The 19,233-nt window shown below is 43.8% G+C and overlaps 1 protein-coding gene across 1 annotated transcript; it reads left to right on the top strand.

Annotated features, from left to right (window-relative positions):
• The first annotated feature begins 1,305 nt into the window (after positions 1-1,305).
• Positions 1,306-13,710, top strand: ST8SIA3 (ST8 alpha-N-acetyl-neuraminide alpha-2,8-sialyltransferase 3). The gene is made up of 4 exons (XM_073213125.1): positions 1,306-1,615; positions 3,008-3,130; positions 5,646-6,203; positions 11,804-13,710. The coding sequence occupies exons 1-4, from the start codon at positions 1,437-1,439 to the stop codon at positions 12,084-12,086; spliced, it is 1,143 nt and encodes a 380-aa protein (XP_073069226.1). The 5' UTR covers positions 1,306-1,436; the 3' UTR covers positions 12,087-13,710.
• Positions 13,711-19,233: the final 5,523 nt, after the last annotated feature.

A 19,233-nucleotide genomic window follows, 5' to 3' on the forward strand; every position in this document is an offset into this window, starting at 1 on the left:
AAGCCACATGTTCATTGCAAATGAGAAATTTTAAAAATATATGTAAGCTGCCACTGAACACCCAATAGTCTAACTAATGGATTAATTTTTATTAATATTTTAATGAGTATCAATTTTCATTTCCAACAGGCAATATATGCATACGCTAAAACAAACTGAAGATCAAGCAAACCAAATTGTTAGGCAGTGAGGTTTCCCTCTACCCTGAGAGGCAGCCTCTCTAAGCCGGTTCTTGGACCCCTTCAAACGAGAGTTCTATGCATTTTAATGGCAGAAGTTTATAATGCCTTCAGCTTCTGGGCCACTCAGGCCTAAGTTAGGTGGCCCATTCCGAAGGCTGGCCACAGAGATGGGTCAGGAAAGTGGACAATGGAAAGATAAATTAGGAAGAACTGCTCCAGGCCTGGTCAACTCAGGGGCACTGTCCCATTGGCCACCTCCTGTGCATAGGACTGGGACAGGGAAGGGAGCCAAGCCTTCCATACTCATAGCTCACCCCACAACTGCTAGGCAGCACCCACCTTTTAGAGAGAAGTAAAGTATGTGCTGGGAGAAAGAGGCAAATGGGGGAGAGATTCTGGAAAATTCTAAGGAGGTTTTAAGCACTCTTCAGGCAGACCCGCCCAGCCGCTGTTTAGGGTTTCCTTACTGGGGTGCTGGGGCGGATGTTACCCAGTGGGGTTCAAGGCAGTGCCTTGGTGGTGAGATGAGAAGTTTTTAAATGTATGCCTTTCTAAAGCCACTCTCCCTGCATCTCAGAGAAGCACCCAGCTGGTGTGAATCGACCAGGACAGCAAATCCAGTTATTTATCTCCCTGTCCCGAGTTACATTTATAAAGTAACGAATGGTCCATTAAACTAAGTTTGGGCACCTGTCTCGCCACAGCCACCTCGTCGCCCGCACCCTTAGCCGGAGGCCGTGGACGTGGGCTGCAGCCCTCCAGCCTCAATCCCCTCCCTCTGTCACCCCGCTCGCTTCCCTCCTCCTCCCGCCCTCCCCCCGGTTATTTGTGAGATTAGAGTTCATTAATTAAATCCTGTGCTTAGATCGAACTGTAACATTATTCCAATCACATTTATCTTGCAGGCGGCGGAGGAGGTGGCAGCCTCGCTGGAAACGCGCGGGGGAGCCGGCGCCCGCGGCCGGGGACGCACAGCGCGGCGCTCCATCGCCACGCCGCCGCGCAGACCCTCCATCTTCCTGCCTGGCCTCCCGGCCCCGCTCGCCCCTGCCTGCGGGGTCAGGCTCCTCTCTGGGGCTGCTGCCCGCCCCCATCCCCCAGGCCTCCGCGGCTCTCCTGCCCGGTTCCCCTCCCCCGCCACACACGCTGACACGCGCGCGCGAACACACACTCACACACCCGCACACACCAGCGAGCGGCTGGCCTCTCAATGGACCGATTTCCCCTCTTTCCCTGATCCCAGTCCAGCCCGGGATGAGAAATTGCAAAATGGCCCGGGTCGCCAGTGTGCTGGGGCTGGTCATGCTCAGCGTCGCCCTGCTTATTTTATCGCTCATCAGCTACGTGTCCCTGAAAAAGGAGAACATCTTCACCACTCCCAAGTACGCCAGCCCGGGGGCGCCCCGAATGTACATGTTCCACGCGGGATTCCGGTGAGTGCGGGCCTCTGAGCGCCCTCGGGCATCTGATTTGGGGGGACGGCGGTGTGGGGTGGAGAGGGGGGGTGACAGGGAGTGTTCTGGCTTCTCTGAGACTTCAGGCTGGATAACTGCGTGGTCCTTCCCCTCCTCTCTGATTCTCCCTTCCCCCTTTCCTTTATTTATTTATTTTTTAAACCCGAAGTCCCTAAAAGCTGTTGTCCTAATCGATGTGATTGCATTTCTCGTATTCTTCCTCGGCATCCCTTCCCCCATTTCAAAAATGCGGGGAGGGCTTAACGAGAACGCTGGTGGAGGGAGAGGCGCTGTGTGTGTTTGGGAGGGGGCGGTGAAGCGGGACTCGCGAGCGGTGAGCGCCTTCCCGGTGCCGGGTTCCGGGACTCTGCCTCCAGGCTCTCGACCGTACGGGGCGATTTAATGGCGCAGGCGCCGGACTCGCCCTGAGTTCTTCTCCGCGCCTCTCCCCAACCCCCATCAAATGATAACCGGGCCTGTGCTCTTGAAGCCCCTGGTGTATTCTACCACGATCCTCCCCCAACACACACACACCCCCACCCCCGCTGCCACCCGCCTCCCCCTTTCCGGGATTTCTGCCGTTCCCCCGCCCTCTGCGGGAAGCGAGCCTCCTAAGGGCCGCCTACCCTCGCCCCAGGTTCGGGTCACCGCCGGGCGAGGGGCTGGACTGAGTAGGCGCCAGGCGAGGCTTGGCGCAGCTCATTGAGAACCCCTGCCTCTACCTGTGACCGCAGGAGTCCTCCCGGCAGGGCCTCCTGGGGAACAAATGGCAAATACAAACTGCAACCGGGTCCAAGCCGGGCCAGAGGTGTAGAACTTAGGGAAGCCCCACCAGGACAGAGTAGCGGGACTGCCCAGCGGCCTCCGGGGTCCCCAGTTGGGTGACAGGGAGTGCAGTCAGACCTAGGCTCGGGGAGTAAAAGGTTAAGGCAGAAGCCACCCCAGCCTTCCCCTGGGTCTCCGATTTCCTCTGCCCTTTCTCCAAAAATCAATTCACCCAGACGGCAGAGTCGCAGGTCGGAGAAGCGGGGGACGCGGCCGCTGTCCGCGGTGCTGACTCCCCGGTCCGCGCCGCGCCCGGGCGCCGGCAGTGCTCCTGGCTCCCGCCCCTGAGCTCCGCGAGACGGCCATTTTATGGTCTCTCCCGCACCCGGAGGGTTGGACAATGGAGACAGACCTCCCCAGTTTTCTTACTCCCTCACAGGTGTGTATGGGGAGTAGAGGATGGACCAACTGAGAGGGGGCTCTGGGACGGGATGGAGCCCGTTCGTGTGCCAGCTGCGCCCCCCACCAGCTGGCTGCACCTTAATGGCTACCTCGGCTTCCCCAGCCGAGGCCAGCACGTTTGTCTGTACTCATGCTCCTCTCCAGGTCACAGTTTGCGCTGAAGTTTCTAGATCCGTCATTTGTGCCCATTACGAATTCTCTGACCCATGAACTCCAAGAGAAACCTTCTAAGTGGACATTTAATCGGACAGCGTTTTTACATCAAAGGTAGGATAGGGGGAAAAGATCAAAAAGCTGTTTTTGCACTGTGGAGCTCAAAAAAAAAAAAATCTATCCTCCTCCTGAGCTGTATTTGTCTTCTTGGCCTTACTGCACAAATTCTGGTGATTCGTAACCCTTTTTTATGCATGTAGTGTTTTTCATCAAAAGAAAACATCAGGAAGACCAATTTGAATGGAAGAAAAACAATATTTTCAATATCCTCCCTAACTTCACCTTCACTGAGCACCATGGTCTATAGTTAACCAACTATTAAAAAAAAAAAAGTTATTGCAGGAAGACCACCCAATGCCTCTTCATTCCCCCACTGATAAAAACTGAAAAAATAAATACATAGAATTGTCTCACTGAAACACACAGAAAATACTGTAATTCATCCCTATCAAATTACTAGTGAAAATCTTGGCCCAGATATATGCAAGTATTTAAGTACGGTTTTGTTTTGGGTTTGCCTGTTTGTTTTCATTATGCCCTTACAGCTTTTAACATACTGTAAAAGCTACTCAACATTATTTTATTAGTTGTCTTGTAGCAGCCTTGTTTTTACATGAAGGAGTTTATGTGTATGTGTGTGTGTGGGGGGGTGTTTTTGGTTGTGAGGTGGGAAGAAGGATGGGATTTATTGAAATTTATTTATTCTCCTCAGTGATTATGGTCTACTCTTAGAAACCTCAGATAAGTCAGTTCTTTTTTCTTCTTGGTAGGATTATTGTTCTGTGAGTGGAATGTGAGCCATCTAGTGTATTCATTAGGGGTGTGAATACTTATTTTACATGTACTTATTTTACCACTCTATTTAGGGGGTTGTGTTTTGGTCACAGAATTTCTAGTTACTGCACTCCTCTTTTTTTTTTTTCAATTTAATGACAGAATTAAAACAAATTTGGTAGATCCATGATGTTAGGAGAATGTTGTTTACTTGAAGAGTTGACATACAGTCTGATTATGGTTAAAATTTTTAAAACACTGTTCAATTAGAAATTAGTCCATGACAATAATTGATTGTTTTTAAAGACCTAGAAGTGTATTTTTTTCCATTTTTTTATTATTGGAATATAGCTGATAAACAATATTATTGGTATATTGCTTTCAGATGTACAATATAGTGACTTGATAATTATATACATTACTAGAAGCTCACCACAGTTAGTTACCCCCTGTTACCATACCAAGATATTAGAAGTCCCTTTTCTTAACTATTGATTTTTAAATCCAGTATTGCTTTTACAGACAACCCAGAAAACACTAATGGGTAGAACTCACTATACCTTTTCCCAAAACATGTTTCTAACTCAATAAAAATATTCTTCCTACAATAGGCCATGTGACCCAAATGACCAGTCAGAACAATATCTCTTTTTCAAAACCTCCTTTGAACCCATTTATGAGATAATCTTTGGTTAATTTTATCAGTATCAAGCTAAGCTTACCCTGCCTTTGTAACAGTTTGTAGAAAACAATATTGGTAACTTTGGAAATTTCAGAATAAAGCTTTCAGATTATGTTGCTCTATACTTTGACAAGTGAAATAATTTTTTGAAATAAAATCCCAGGTAAAGCGATGATAGGTGAAGCATTTAGTTTCAATCTTGCTATGCTTTTAGGCAAAAGACACAGGAAATTCAATGTGATTTCTTAGAATTGGAGAATCTAGTAGCAAAGTAACATTTTACTTGTCTTTCTTAGATATTTTAAATATCTGAGACTTTAAGAAGAGCTGCTTAATTTTACTTAAAGCTCAACATGAAAGCAACCCAAAATTAGTGTTAAATATCACCCTTGCCTTGCTTATCCTCTAAATTCTTAGAATACACACATATTTCTAGATACAATACCCTATTTTTCTAAGGATTAAGTTTCTTCAACTGAATTGTTTCTATACAATCAAGTAGAAAAATATCCGTTTCACTATTCAAAGGACTTTAATGAGGTTATGTCATTTCTATTAAATATTCAACTACACCCACTGTTATTACCATTTTCATATTTTAATAATAGATAGTACTATACTGACTCATATCTATTTGGCTTATTTAGACACCAGAGATATTTGATCCTTGAATACTACAGTCCAATAGCAAACAAGTAGTCCCTAGTTACAAATTCTAAGTCACCAATGTTTGTGCATTAATATAAGCTCTTTGGGGCCTCTGTAAATTGTCTCCCTGTATTCTCCGACACAACTTGGCCTATGCCTTCCCCTTGATCAAATACACTCTTCACATAGAGTAGAAAACCAAAGATTGGCAGCTAAAACTGTAAGTTGTAACATTTACAAGCCTGGAAGGATTACCTCTAAGAACCTGCCTGAGAGATTAGCACATGTCTGTAGATTCTGAAGCGGTCCTCCACACAAAGACCATAATTACTGTGAACGTGTAGTCTTTCTTGGATTCACTGTGCCTATGATTCTTGTCTGAATAAAATGCCAGCATAAGACATAAAATGAAAAAATCAATTCTTTTGAATGGGATGCATTTAATGAAATTTCTTTTTATTTTAGGCAAGAAATTCTTCAGCATGTCGATGTAATAAAAAATTTTTCTTTGACCAAGAATAGTGTTCGGATCGGACAACTGATGCACTATGATTATTCCAGCCATAAATATGTTTTCTCTATTAGCAATAACTTCCGATCACTACTTCCAGATGTGTCTCCCATTCTGAATAAGCATTATAATATTTGTGCTGTGGTTGGAAATAGTGGGATCCTGACAGGGAGTCGGTGTGGACAAGAAATAGATAAGTCAGATTTTGTTTTCCGTTGCAATTTTGCCCCTACGGAGGCTTTCCAAAGAGATGTTGGAAGGAAAACCAACCTGACCACCTTCAACCCCAGCATCCTGGAAAAATATTACAACAATCTTTTGACCATTCAGGACCGTAACAACTTTTTCCTCAGTTTAAAAAAGCTCGAGGGGGCTATTCTTTGGATCCCTGCATTTTTCTTCCATACTTCTGCAACTGTCACCAGGACATTAGTTGACTTTTTTGTTGAACACAGAGGTCAGTTAAAAGTCCAGTTGGCGTGGCCTGGAAATATAATGCAACATGTCAACAGGTGTGTATATTTTATTGCCTTTAACTTATACCCCACCAGATGGCAAATCAATATTTCAATCTCTTGGGGGTGGGAGGTATCCAGTTAGTTAGTTGTGGTTAGCTTAGTATTTTAGGGCAAATGGTTATGTTTTGTAATGAATAAATGAATCATTCTAGGTTAGAATTTCAATCTCCTCCTCCCATCTGGTAACCAAGTGCCAAACGGGGAGTTTGATATCTCATCAGTCTCCCCTCTCTGCTTCCTGTCCCCTCCATTGTTGGTAAATCTAATGATCAATCATAGAAATCAAGACAAATCAAGAATTTTCTTTAAATGGGTAACTACATCCCAATAATGCTAATGGCTAAATTAAACAAGTTAAGCATTTTCTTTTAAAGAAGCAATTGACTTAAAATGTCCATTTTTATTAGATATTTGGGTGTTTTGTATATGTCCAAGATTAGAAAACCATGTAGGTAAATCATAAGTTCTATAATCTGCCTTAAAATGTGAGATTTGATAAACCAAAAATTATATGACTTCATAATTCAGTAACTTGGCCTTAGACAGATTAACCAAAATATGCAGTATTTTCATCTAGAGTGATGAGTTTTAACTCTTGGCTATATGTTAGAATTACTTGGAGAGCTTTAAAATATACTATTGCCTGGGCTCTACTTCAAGAAATTCTAATGTAATTCATCTGATGGAGGAGGTGATGGGCCCAGATATTTGGTATTTCTTAACTCCCCAAATGATTTTAATGTGCAGTCAGAATTGGGTGCCACTAATCCAGAGCATTTTATAAAGCAAGTTAAATTGTAGGATTTTTTTCTTCTTTAAGTCTTCTAAGGAAATTGCCTCAACTCTAATTTCCCTTATGCAAGTCCTAATATACTATCCAGATATTACTATAAATTAGAGTAGATTCTGGGGCCTGGTAAATAGGGAATTCTAAAGATTTTTATCCCACAGTATATTATTCCCATTCTGTACTCCACTAAAATCCTCCACATTTAAGATTTTTAGTTGGTCTTTCACAGAAGGAGGAATCATTGTCTAATAAAACTGGTATGTATCTAACAGGTAGGGTAATATCATAATTTATAATCCAAACTGAAACTTTTTCTTTGAGAGAAAGAGGGCACTGCTAATAATTACAAGGATAACAGGCAAACGCTGGTATTATCCCCATTTCCCAGGGTATGGTCACCTTTTTAAAGAGGTAATGTAGTCCAACTGCTAAGTTTAAAGATAAGTCAACTGAGGTACTAGGAACAGGAGTTATTTACCCAACCCCACTGCCCAAAATTGGCAGAACAAGTATTAGAAGCCAGGCCAACCTGGTCTTTTGACCTCATAATTTTGCTCTTCTCTAGTTCTATTTAAGTTCAGCTGTACCAAAAGAATTGTCAGAAGCCATTCTAACTCCTTAGATAAGAATATTAAAGCCAAGACTGAACTTTTAAATTGCAACTAGAAGGGAAAGGTCCATCTTTGAAGCCTTCAAATAGTAATGAAGGGAGTGCATATGCTTAGATATTTCAGGAAACTGGCCTGTGTGGCCTACCCTGCCCCCGACCTTTCAGAAGTCCCATGGAATTAGTTATAATGCCCCACAACCACTCATGTTGACAGCAAACATATTGGTTCAATGGAAACTCAAAGGAAATACAATCTATAGTAACAGCCTGATTCATGAACAGTTCAATTCTCTTTGCACAGCCAACGATAAACACACGTACATGCATACACATGCACATGTGCACACACACACTCCACGGCAATCTCCAATATTTGACAGTTTTGGTGGGAAAGCTTCAAATTACTCTCTAAACACAGAAGGAAAAACAAACATAGTGTAGCCTTTTCTTTCAGATCATAAAGCATGTAAATATTTTCCTTAGGTCCCAGCATGCTAAAGAAGAGCTTGAGAACCCCCAGTTAGAAGACAAAGAGGCAGGGAATATGATTTTCTGGGCACAGGTATTCTTATATACACCCTTGCGTCAGCAATATGTGAAGAGATCCACTTGTATGGATTTTGGCCTTTTGGATTTGACCCCAACACGAGGGAACAGAAACATAAGGCTCACAACCTTTCTAGACCCAGCAAGAAGGATTTAATCTCTGGCTTTGGGTAAAGAAGTGACAGGAGTTCCCCTTAGATTAAACAACCTCCTCCCCACTTCCAACGGTGCTTTGTGTATGAAGAAGCATAGTCATTCTCACTGGTGACCTTCTGTGGTATCACCAGCAAGTCAGAGCCACCACTCCTTAAGACAACCCAGACACAGGACTTGTCGCGCGCCCCGTCCTCGCCGGCAAGAACAGCACGCAACAACAGCAGGATTCTTCTGCAGAAAGCTTTATTCTTCAGCTCTTTGTGAAACAAATGAGTTGGGCAGGACCCAGAGGGGAAGGAGAGGCTTGCTTATATAGTTCTCATGCTCTGACCTGGTTGGTGCGGCTCCATATGCCTTATTAGCATAACCATTTGGTGGGTCTCATTGGTCCTTATGCCAAGGCGCAATTAGCATGTAGTTTAGTGGTGTGGGATGATTTGTCATTAGGAAGTTCGGGGCCTTCCGGCTGCCCTGCATTGGGCACTATTTTCTGAGCGCGGCTGCCAACATCTCCCCCTTTTTTGTCTAACAGAAGCTCAAGGCGGAACTTGCCAGCAGAGGCGGAGACAGAGGCCTGACCTCCATCATACTTCCTGATGCCCCCTTTTTGGAGAGGGGTTCTGGGCATCTACCCCTATGCAGTCAGGCATGCCTCTCAGAGGGGTCCAAGACCTCTTGCAGTGCTTTGCCTCGCATCCTCTGGCTGGCGTTGGGACCGCTTGGTACAAAGGGTTTGGACCCTTTTTCTCAACCCTCTTGCACCATGAGCTTCTTAAAGAAAGCTGTGATTAAGCATTGAGGTACTCGGGCCTGGTGCAGTGCCACATGGGCTCAGGGTGCAAGAGCTACCTCAAGCTAAAGCTGAGCTTCCTTCTTAAGCATATTGAGCCACACTTGGGGAGAGGCGCCAATGTCTATCGCCATTAGGGCTTGAGCAAGGATCACCTTGTCCTTATGTTGATTGCGGAGTCTGCATAACAACCAGAGTAGGAGCATGAGACCTCCAAGCATGAACACGCCCATCCCAGCCATGCCCGCCCACTCCTTGACGTGGGAGAGAGCTCTGAGGAACCAGGAAGAGAGTCCTTCTGCTACGGAGATATCTAGACGGGTGGAGTTGATGTGGATTATTTCTCGCCGCAGTTCTTCTAGTGCTCCATCAAAGTCCTGGGACCAGTTTCCTGAAAGATACTGGGACAGGCCTCGTGACAGATTAGTGAAAGCATTTAATACTTCTGTTAGTGATCCTGGCTTGTTTGTGGCTCTGTAATATGGCCGCGGCTAGGCCCGCATTGGTGAGTGGCCCTCCTATTTCTCTACAGGCTTTCAACCAGGCATGTATCCCTTTTTGTTTCCAGGGTGTTATCGCCTGTCTGCATTCCTTGGTACATTGTTCAAATACTAATTGCTCCACTAGGGGCATTGCTTGTTCCTGATCTCCAAATATTCTGCCTGCGGCCTCCATCATACGAGCGACAAAGTCAGAAAATGGCTCGCTCAGCCCCTGAATAATTTTTGTCAAATTGCCTGATACTTCTCCTTTGTTGGTGAGGGCTTTCCATGCCTTGGCGGCGCACGTGTTTATTTGTGCGTATACCTGTAAGGGGAAGGCGGTCTGGTCAGCTACCCACTGTCCTTGGCCCGTCAGCATATCATATGACCACGCAGGCTGTCCTTCGGCCGCGTTTGCGCGTGCCTGGGTCATGCTGATATCATGCCACAATGCCTTCCATTCTATGTATTGCCCCATACTAGAAAGGCATGCCTTAGTTACATATTGCCAGTCTGCGGGTGTCATGGCTGTCTCTGTTAATCTCTCAACTTGTGCTATGGTATAGTTAGCACTGACTCCATAAGCCCGAACGGATTCTGCTAACTCCTTAACTTGTTTATGGCTCAGGGGCTGGTGAGAGTGTACGCCATTATCCTCAAATACAGGAAACATTTGTCTAATTGCCTGAAGAGTATCTGGGTGGCAAAAGGAGAGTGCGCCACTCACGTAAGGTGGCGGGGCAAAGGGCGTCGGGGGACACCCTGCTTTCATTTTTTCCTTGGTCCGCTTTTCAACTTTGCTGGTTCCCTTACTTCTACACTCTGCGGTTTTATTTTCTTCCCCTTCCTCTGCGGACGTTAATTCCTCCTCAGATTCCCTATTGGAGAGTTGGAGGTCCCTCAACTCTTTCCAGGGGTATTTACTATTTTCTCCGAGGCGATCGTCACTCGCTTCTCGGGGCTCTTTCGCTTTTGCCCTAGGTGGGCTTTCTCCCTCACTCTGAGGTTTCTTTACCTTCGTTTTTCTGGCCTTTTTTCGGCCGCGCGCGCTCTCTGTTTCCCGTTCCGTTTCTGACATGCTCTCTTGGATATCTGTCAATGCTCTCTGACCTTCTTTTATTACCTTTTCACATCTCTCATCTTGCAGACAAGCTCTAATCAGTTTCCAGAGGGGCCTGGTGCCTCCCCTCAGGCTACCCTCCTCCTCCTCTCTATCAAGATCTTTCCCCAGTTTGTCCCAGCTCGGGATTGAGAGGGACCCTGAACAAATGAACCAGGGGGCCACACGGTCTATCTCCTTCACAAAAGATCCTAAGACTTTGCTGGAGACCTTCAAGTTTCACTCTTTGAGAGCTGTCTGCAGCGCCGTGACTAATGACGGTGCATTCCCCATGGTGCCTCCTTATTTACAGAGAACCATCAACCATTATCCTAAAAAGCAGGGGCCTCTCGGAACTTACCCCTCCGGGCTTTCTTCTGACCTGCAGTTCTGAATCCTCTCCAGATGTCTGAAGGGTCCTCCCTATGCCGGTGATGTTCTGGTTCCCGGGATTCGGCACCACTTGTCGCGCGCCCCGTCCTCGCCGGCAAGAACAGCACGCAACAACAGCAGGATTCTTCTGCAGAAAGCTTTATTCTTCAGCTCTTTGTGAAACAAATGAGTTGGGCAGGACCCAGAGGGGAAGGAGAGGCTTGCTTATATAGTTCTCATGCTCTGACCTGGTTGGTGCGGCTCCATATGCCTTATTAGCATAACCATTTGGTGGGTCTCATTGGTCCTTATGCCAAGGCGCAATTAGCATGTAGTTTAGTGGTGTGGGATGATTTGTCATTAGGAAGTTCGGGGCCTTCCGGCTGCCCTGCATTGGGCACTATTTTCTGAGCGCGGCTGCCAACAAGGACTGGCTTCAAACATGTGCAACCTGTGTAGTCACACAGGAGCTGTGCTCAGAAGGCCTGGCACTTGGTTTAATGCTCTGCTACTACTCTCTCAAAATTCTCAATAATGTTTTAAGGAAGGGCCCACATTTTCATTTTGCACTGGGTCTCCCAAACTATGTAGCCTGTGCTGCTTAGAGGTGGTTGTCTAAAAGATAGATTCAAAGCAAGTACCGTTTAAATCACATGTACAGACCCACCTCCCAGCCCAGTCAGAGTGACCTATCTGATTGAAACCTTCAACACTGGCCTCTGAATCCACATGTACTTATTGTTCCACAGGTACTGGAAAAACAAACATTTGTCACCCAAACGGCTGAGCACAGGTATTCTTATGTACACCCTTGCATCAGCAATATGTGAAGAGATCCACTTGTATGGATTTTGGCCTTTTGGATTTGACCCCAACACGAGGGAAGATCTTCCATACCATTACTATGACAAAAAAGGAACCAAATTTACCACCAAGTGGCAGGAGTCCCACCAGCTGCCTGCTGAGTTTCAGCTGCTGTACCGAATGCATGGGGAAGGGCTCACCAAGCTGACTCTGTCACACTGTGCCTAAGAACTCCAAACAGAGAGTGCCAATCGGCTGTTTAAAAAGTGCCCCAACTCACAATGAATAGTCTTCAGAATCAAACCCTAGAGAATTTCTTATAAGGATCGTGTGCCGTTTAAAAGGAAAGATGTCTTCCCTCCCTTTTTTGCACTGCTCTTTTGAGTGTCTCAGCAGGACAAACGCACTGAAGCCACATGATTTCAACTTGACTGATAAAGGAAATGTTACATTTGGAACTATGTTGCTAACAGAATGGTCTGAAGTATTTTCATCTTTGTATTTTGATAATAAACTGCCTCCCATTTTTTAGGAGGACTAGAGCTGTAGTTTCTACAGCTTTGCTTAGACACAGTCCTCATAATCAGAGGCCTCAGGCCAATTTGGGCAGGATTTCAGTTTTTGGGTGGGATAAAACTCTCCAGAATAGAAACATAAAGAACTGATTTGCATCTCATCTCTATCTCCAACCATGTCCCTTGCCCCACCACCATGGAGTTTAATAATTTGCTAGGAATCATACTGAATTAGCTTTGCTTGTATCTGTTGCATTTGTACTAGATGTGTTCAAGGTTCTGGGTAACTTTGATGTTTCATGACAAACCGAGCAAATCATGATAGACCCCCTTATGATTACTTTGGTAAGAAACACGTCTTACAAAGTTATCACTAGTCCATGAAGTCTACAACACGGTGGCCCCTCTGTGGTGCGTGGCTTATAATGCAGTGCATCTCTCACTACCAGAAAGAAAGCCTGTGTCATGGGTGGCACTGTATTTCTTGCCATGAGTGCTATTATGGCAGATGACTTATTACCACATTTGCAAGGGCATTCCAGCATGAGTTTAGTGCCTACACAATCCCAACCCAGGCACTGGGCTGGGAATCCTCTCAAAATATAGAGACAGTGAATCAGCTTAAAAACCTGGGAAGCCTGGGACATAAAGAAGAAAACGAAGAAGAAAATGAAGTAGAATGCTTAGAAATTGTTATGAAGTTGTATATACCCTGAAGTGTTGTAACCAAGCTGCCTGTTCAGAGCTGTTGAGACCCAGCAGGGTTAGAGAATAGAAGCTTCCAGGTTGGCCCAGCCAGGCCCCCATGTGAATAGGGCTGAAGTGAGGTCCTCTGTGGTGTCACTGTGCTCACCAGCACCATTTGTCCTCTTTAACACTGTATGAGGAGACACTGTATAGTCTCTCTTTCCACTGGAACTGGATCTGTGCATCTACAAATTAAGCATTTCCAAAGGAAGAGCCACTAGGTAGTGGCAAGATTTGGTACTAAATAACCCTTGAAATTTAAAGGAATTAGTTAGCCATTCTCTTCTTCATTATTTCAGCTTTAGAAGTTGAAATCACATCACTCCGGTCCCTGGCTTTTCACAGAGCAGCACTTTATTCTTCCAGTTCAGCCCAAAGTCTGGCCAAGTTGATGTTAAATTTTAATAAGAGTTTCTTCTTTCCAAATGCCAGTCAAGCACATTTATGATATAATTGGGTGGGGTGGCTTGTTCTTTTCCAGAAATCTCATCTAGGTTGCCTACAATGTTACAAATACTGTTTAAAATAATTGCTGTAATTTGATCAATAAATATGAGAGATGCCCTCTCAAAAAAAAAAATAATAATAATTGCTGTAGTTCAGTGTTCAACTAACTCTGCCCCTCTTTGAGAGGAATAATCATGCCTAAAATTAAACTAAATACAATAATGAAAGACAGAGTCCTTATGCCCACGTGCTCCCTGGTCTTAAAAATGAGCTGCTTATTCTAATAGTTTTTCAGAAAGCTAATCAAAACAGCTAACACAGATCCAGATAATTAACTAGTGAAGGAAAAACATACAGGCTCAAATGTGTTGCCAAGAGTGGCATATCTTACAAGGGTATATGAATGGCGATCACCCAAATAGATGGGAAGAAGCAGGAATGGCTGTTTTGAAATGGGAAACACTAAATAGCTCAATTCTCAGAATAATTATGAGAGATAGTAGAAAAATTTTTTAATTCAACAGTACCATTTGATGGGCACCAAAGCCACACTATGCTTATTCCCCAACAGTCCTGTGGTTCTCGTGCTGTGCTCTGCTGGGATCACTGCGAGACTGATAACTGATGCAAGTGTTTAGTCGCCTCTTCCTAAGCACTTAGTTCACTTAGTCACAGCTAAGTGATATTAATGCCAGTATTACAGGGGCCAGATTCTGACTCTGGAGTTTTAATCTCAATGTACCCATTAGATTTCACTAAATATAAATATGTAGAATCGAAAAAGACCATCCTTCCCTTTTCTTTAAAAGTCTCTGAAGAAAGTTCCAAGTCTTCCCATATTGGTTAACCATAGTTCTCATACTTTATAAATTCTTCACACACAGGCTGTATCCCTCCTATTGAAAAAAATAGATGCAATATGTAGGTAAAGCATTTATCCCAGTTTTCAGCACATAGTAGGCACTCAAGGTATGGCAGCATTTACTATTTTTATTGTTACTTATGCCCTGGACCTACAGTTCCAGCATAGAGAAAAACAGCCTCTAGCTGATCATACAAAATCTTTTTGTTTAAATAGTGTTTCAAAGATTAAACCTATGTAACCACTGTCATAACCAAAATTGTTGGTGGGTCCCATGAGTCCTGACTAGGTAGGTGGTGGTGTAAGTCATCAGAACTTCCGGGCCTGTGTGTTCAACAGCAATGAATTGCACAGACAGGACCATAGGGTTCACCCTCCTGATTCAGCTACAGATGCAAACCTCTGGCTTTGGCACTGCCTTCTAGGCTAAGTGCATCCTTCTGTCAGAACCCTTCCTCTTAGGATACTCACAGCAGAATCCCCCTTCAGCTATTTGAATAAATTTCACCATAAAGCCCCCAAGGCTCTCTACACGTGACACCAACACAAATGACCAATCCAGTTACAGAAGAGGAACACACCCTAAAACACTTAGCAAACTGCTTAATGCTAGTACCTCAGTTTTCTTTGTTCTGAGGGTCCTGTGCAGATGTGTAGATCCAGGGAAGACAGGGATAAGCGTAGTATCAAGAATTTCCCCCACACCCACAAAACCTTTCCCAGATTTGATGACTAAAACACCTATGGTTCCTCCCCCTTTGCTTTTGTGTCTTAAGTGTCCTTGCCTATTATAAAAGTGCTGTGTGTTTAGCAGTGCTGTGTGCTTAGCAGTGCTGTGACTGCTGAACCATTTGTCTGTGACCTTGATGTTAGGCACCTGACCAGGGAGCTACCCGCCAGGACATGCGAGGGGAAAGGCTCCCCTGCCTCCTTGTGCCCAGGCCTCCAGTTACACATGAATGTGAACACCAGGACTAACGTAATTTGGTGGGGAAGCTAAGGAACGGAAGAGCATTTCTTCTGACTATGAGAAAGGCACTAATTATTAGATACTCTTGGACTGCAAAAAGGTATTGAACTGAGGCCAGAAGACCCAGGGACAGAATTGTAGAGCCCTATGACACTGGAAATTGAAGAGCCTTTGAGCTTTCCTAGTCCTAATTCCTGACTTTACAAATGAGAAATGGAGAAACAGAGAGGCTCGGTGATTTTCACAAGATTGCACAGTTAATTACTGGAGAAATGATGACTCTTCATCTAGTACTTCTTGACCTTATCTGCAGCACAAATGAAGATGGGCTCAAAGGGAAAATGATTTTGGTCTGTGGTCTACAAGGCACAGAAAATAAGTTAGAGAGGCTATAAAGGAAGAAAGAAGATTCTCCCCTCAACACGGTAATTATCTCTCAATGCAAAACAATAAAGGAGATTTTAGGTATATAGCAGTCCACTGGTAATAAACTACATTGTACCCTGAAATAAGAGAAAGCCCCTTTGGTAAATTGTGATTCTGGTAAATCACAATTCAGTTACTGACAGCTCACAGTTGACAGCTGAAGTCTTATCCAATAATCTAGTCACAATAATAAAACCTTGTTTTAGTAATATGTATGTATAATTTAAAAGTTGAATACAGAGAATGGTTATGTACTTTTTTTTTTCATTTTTATTCAACTTATTTAACCTTAAAGGAAAACAGGACATCTATTGTACTTCTCATACGTATAATTTTTAGCCCCTGGAGGTAAGAAATAGCTTTTGTTGATGCCTTCCATATTGTAAGTAATTCCAACAGCAGACTTTGCATTATTGCATTTATTTAGTTCAATATGCTAAAATGTGCAAATAATAATAATTTGGGCTGAGTCTTCATAAGTGAAATGACAGACTGAGCAATTTCCTGTATAATTCTGGATCCTTTTTCACCCTAATTGTTTTAATGTACCAGGCAAAAGTATCTGTTTAGCCTCTGCTTCTCCCTGAATGTACAGAACTATCCATTTACTTACCAGAGGGTAGGGGCTGTGTGTATATGGCTGAAAAACCCAGACGAAGCATCCCAGTTGCTGGAGACTTAGAGCCCCTGGGCCACCTGATTGACTGGTCTGGGCTCTGTGCCCCAATTAAACAAGGCCACAGGTGAGTTGATACCAAGGACCAAAATGACTGAAATGCCTCTCTCCACACTGATTGCTTTGCCACATAGATATAACATTTGAAAAATGAGAAAGATTTTAGAATGTTATTATTGTATTACACAGTACTTCTTAAAATTTCTTTTTATTGTGGTGAATTATTACTGAAGATACATGTATTTGAATAGATGTTTTCATCCTCAGTGAAACTCATTCTTGTGTTGTTGATTGCAGTGGAATCACAGTGAAGAGCCTGTTGCAGAATAACTGACCCCAGTGTAAGATTACAATGGGATTACGGGGTTAGGGCCTGGTTACGCTGCTGATCCACCAGCAAACAAAGCTGTATGACATAAGGAGCTCTTTAAAATACGGTTCTTGCTCCCTACCCCAGACCTTTGATTCCAAGTGTCCTGGGATAAGCCCAGCTTACAGAAATTCCCAGGCAATTCTAATGTGGCCAGCATTTGGGATCCAACAACATATAATAAAGTCATATATACCATATGACCAAAGTGGCTGAATGTTTATCATTCCTCATGCAATTACTATCAGATCTGTTCCTTGACATTGTCATGATATATGGCAATAAAGACACAGTCTTAGTGACTCTACTATTCAACTGTTCTGGCTGAATTGACCAGTCACTAATTAATTGGTAAGCAAATAGTAACTGCTTAATTTAGTCAGAATGGATGCAAGCCTGAAGACAGAGTAAGGAACACAGCTTTAATATATTTTATCCCAAGTCCTGCTCTTTACATTTCACTCTTTATATTTCAAACTAAGAGGCAGATCTCAGGTCACTCGTCTTTACAGATAGATCAACTGAGAAACAGGGAAGCTAAATGATTCATCCAGATTCTACTTGGATGTCATTCCCAGAGCCTAAAGTATACCTGAAGAGGTCTGATCTCTCAACCTCCAGGTAATGCCCCAAATGCAAAAGTCCTCAGGTTAAAATGAAACCAATTAAAAAAGGAAATTCAAGGAGCTAAAGTTCTTCGACCAACTGAATATAAAAAAGGTTGGCACTGGCTGTCTCGTGCCAACCTCTGCTGAATAAGCTGCCACCATCCTGACGTTACGCCAGGCTCTTTTCTATAGCACATTCAAGGCCTTTATTCATCAGAGATACTAAGGGGCTCCCTTGATTTCCCTTCTGTGGGATTCACAGACAATTTTGCTCTGGCAAACATCTGCTAAATGTTTAACAACTGACTCTGGAGAATGGTGGAGCCCTGGCCTATAGCACTTACCAATTTCTGTGGTATAAATACTCTCAAGCTACTAACTTGATGTCAACCAGCTGAAAATGTAACAATATGTTTTCAAGAGCCAGTATGAGCTGGCTGCGATACAGCACTGCCTAAACAACTCCTGGGTCAGTGAGCACCATGTAGGAGAGGCGAGCAGTAGCTCTTGAGGGACTCCCAGGGGCACCCTCCCCACAAGCACACATTTCTACTTTGGTTAATTCTGACCTTTAGCATATTATTGGGCCCTGAGGCTACAGGCCCTGAGGTGTTCAAAGTATTTCCTAGCCATATGACTTTCAGGAACCTCCCCACAGACTTCTCAGTACTTGAGGAGATTACTAGCCATGGCTTGTCTAATTTCTAAGAGTGGCATTCCAGGTAAACATTCTTAATTTAACTGCCAGTTGTTTGAAACCATGTTTTTCATATTTTTTTTCCATATTCTATAGTCCATCATCTATTTCTAGTTCTCTAATTTTCTCTGTCCACTTGGTTCTCATCTTTCTGATACAGCACAAAATTCACAGACATCCAAAACTCAGTGGCAGCAAAGGAGCAGGGTAAGAATAAGACACATCCAATACACTTACCTGGCCCCACCACACCTGGGAGACGCTCCACAGTTCAAATATCTGTACCCAATTAGGGGACACCTAGCTAAGCCTCATGCTAGGGCTTGACTATGCATTCAGCTGGGCTTTACTTGCCCTCAAAAAATTCCTAAGGGGCACAAAACCCCATTAAATAAGAACACCACTGGGCAAACTCTGTAGAGGAAAGTGTCATGGGATGCCTTGCCCTAAGCGAAACTAGTGTAAGGCTGGGCCCTGGAAGAAAACTATCAGCAAACATTTGGCCACTGCAGTTGCCTGGGCCCTGAGCAGGGGTAGTTCAGCTTTCCTCCTTCCTCACCACTAGGTGTGGGTGCCCTACTTACTGAGTGTTCAGAAATCAGATACCCTGATTTGAACAAACTTTCTTTGCAAATTAAAGGTTTCTCTGATGGAAGTCATTTTAAGTGAATTTAATTAAATCCTTTGGAAGGCAATGCTAGAAAAAATGTATTTAATTCCCCAGGTTTTTATTCTGCATGTAGTAAATCGAAGTTAGATCATAAAGGACCAAATCTACTTCTTTTGCTGTAGTAAATTATCCTACAGGTTCTGTAAGGCATTCCTAGACTATAAATATTTGAAGCTCAACTTGAACATTGTCTATATTATGTTTGAAAGGACAGAGTATCCCCGTTTTCTATGCTTCTTAACAGTCACTGAAATGAGCTTTCTTCTCTACATTGAATAAGCTACATTTTGTCATAAGAGAGTCAGGTATGTGTTCAGGTGTTTTCTGTATTTCAACAAATCCCACAAAGCCTGAGCACAAAGTATGCCTTTATCCTCTGGCTCTTCT

Source organism: Manis javanica, chromosome 9, assembly GCF_040802235.1.
Source record: "Manis javanica isolate MJ-LG chromosome 9, MJ_LKY, whole genome shotgun sequence".
Lineage (NCBI taxonomy): Eukaryota > Metazoa > Chordata > Mammalia > Pholidota > Manidae > Manis > Manis javanica.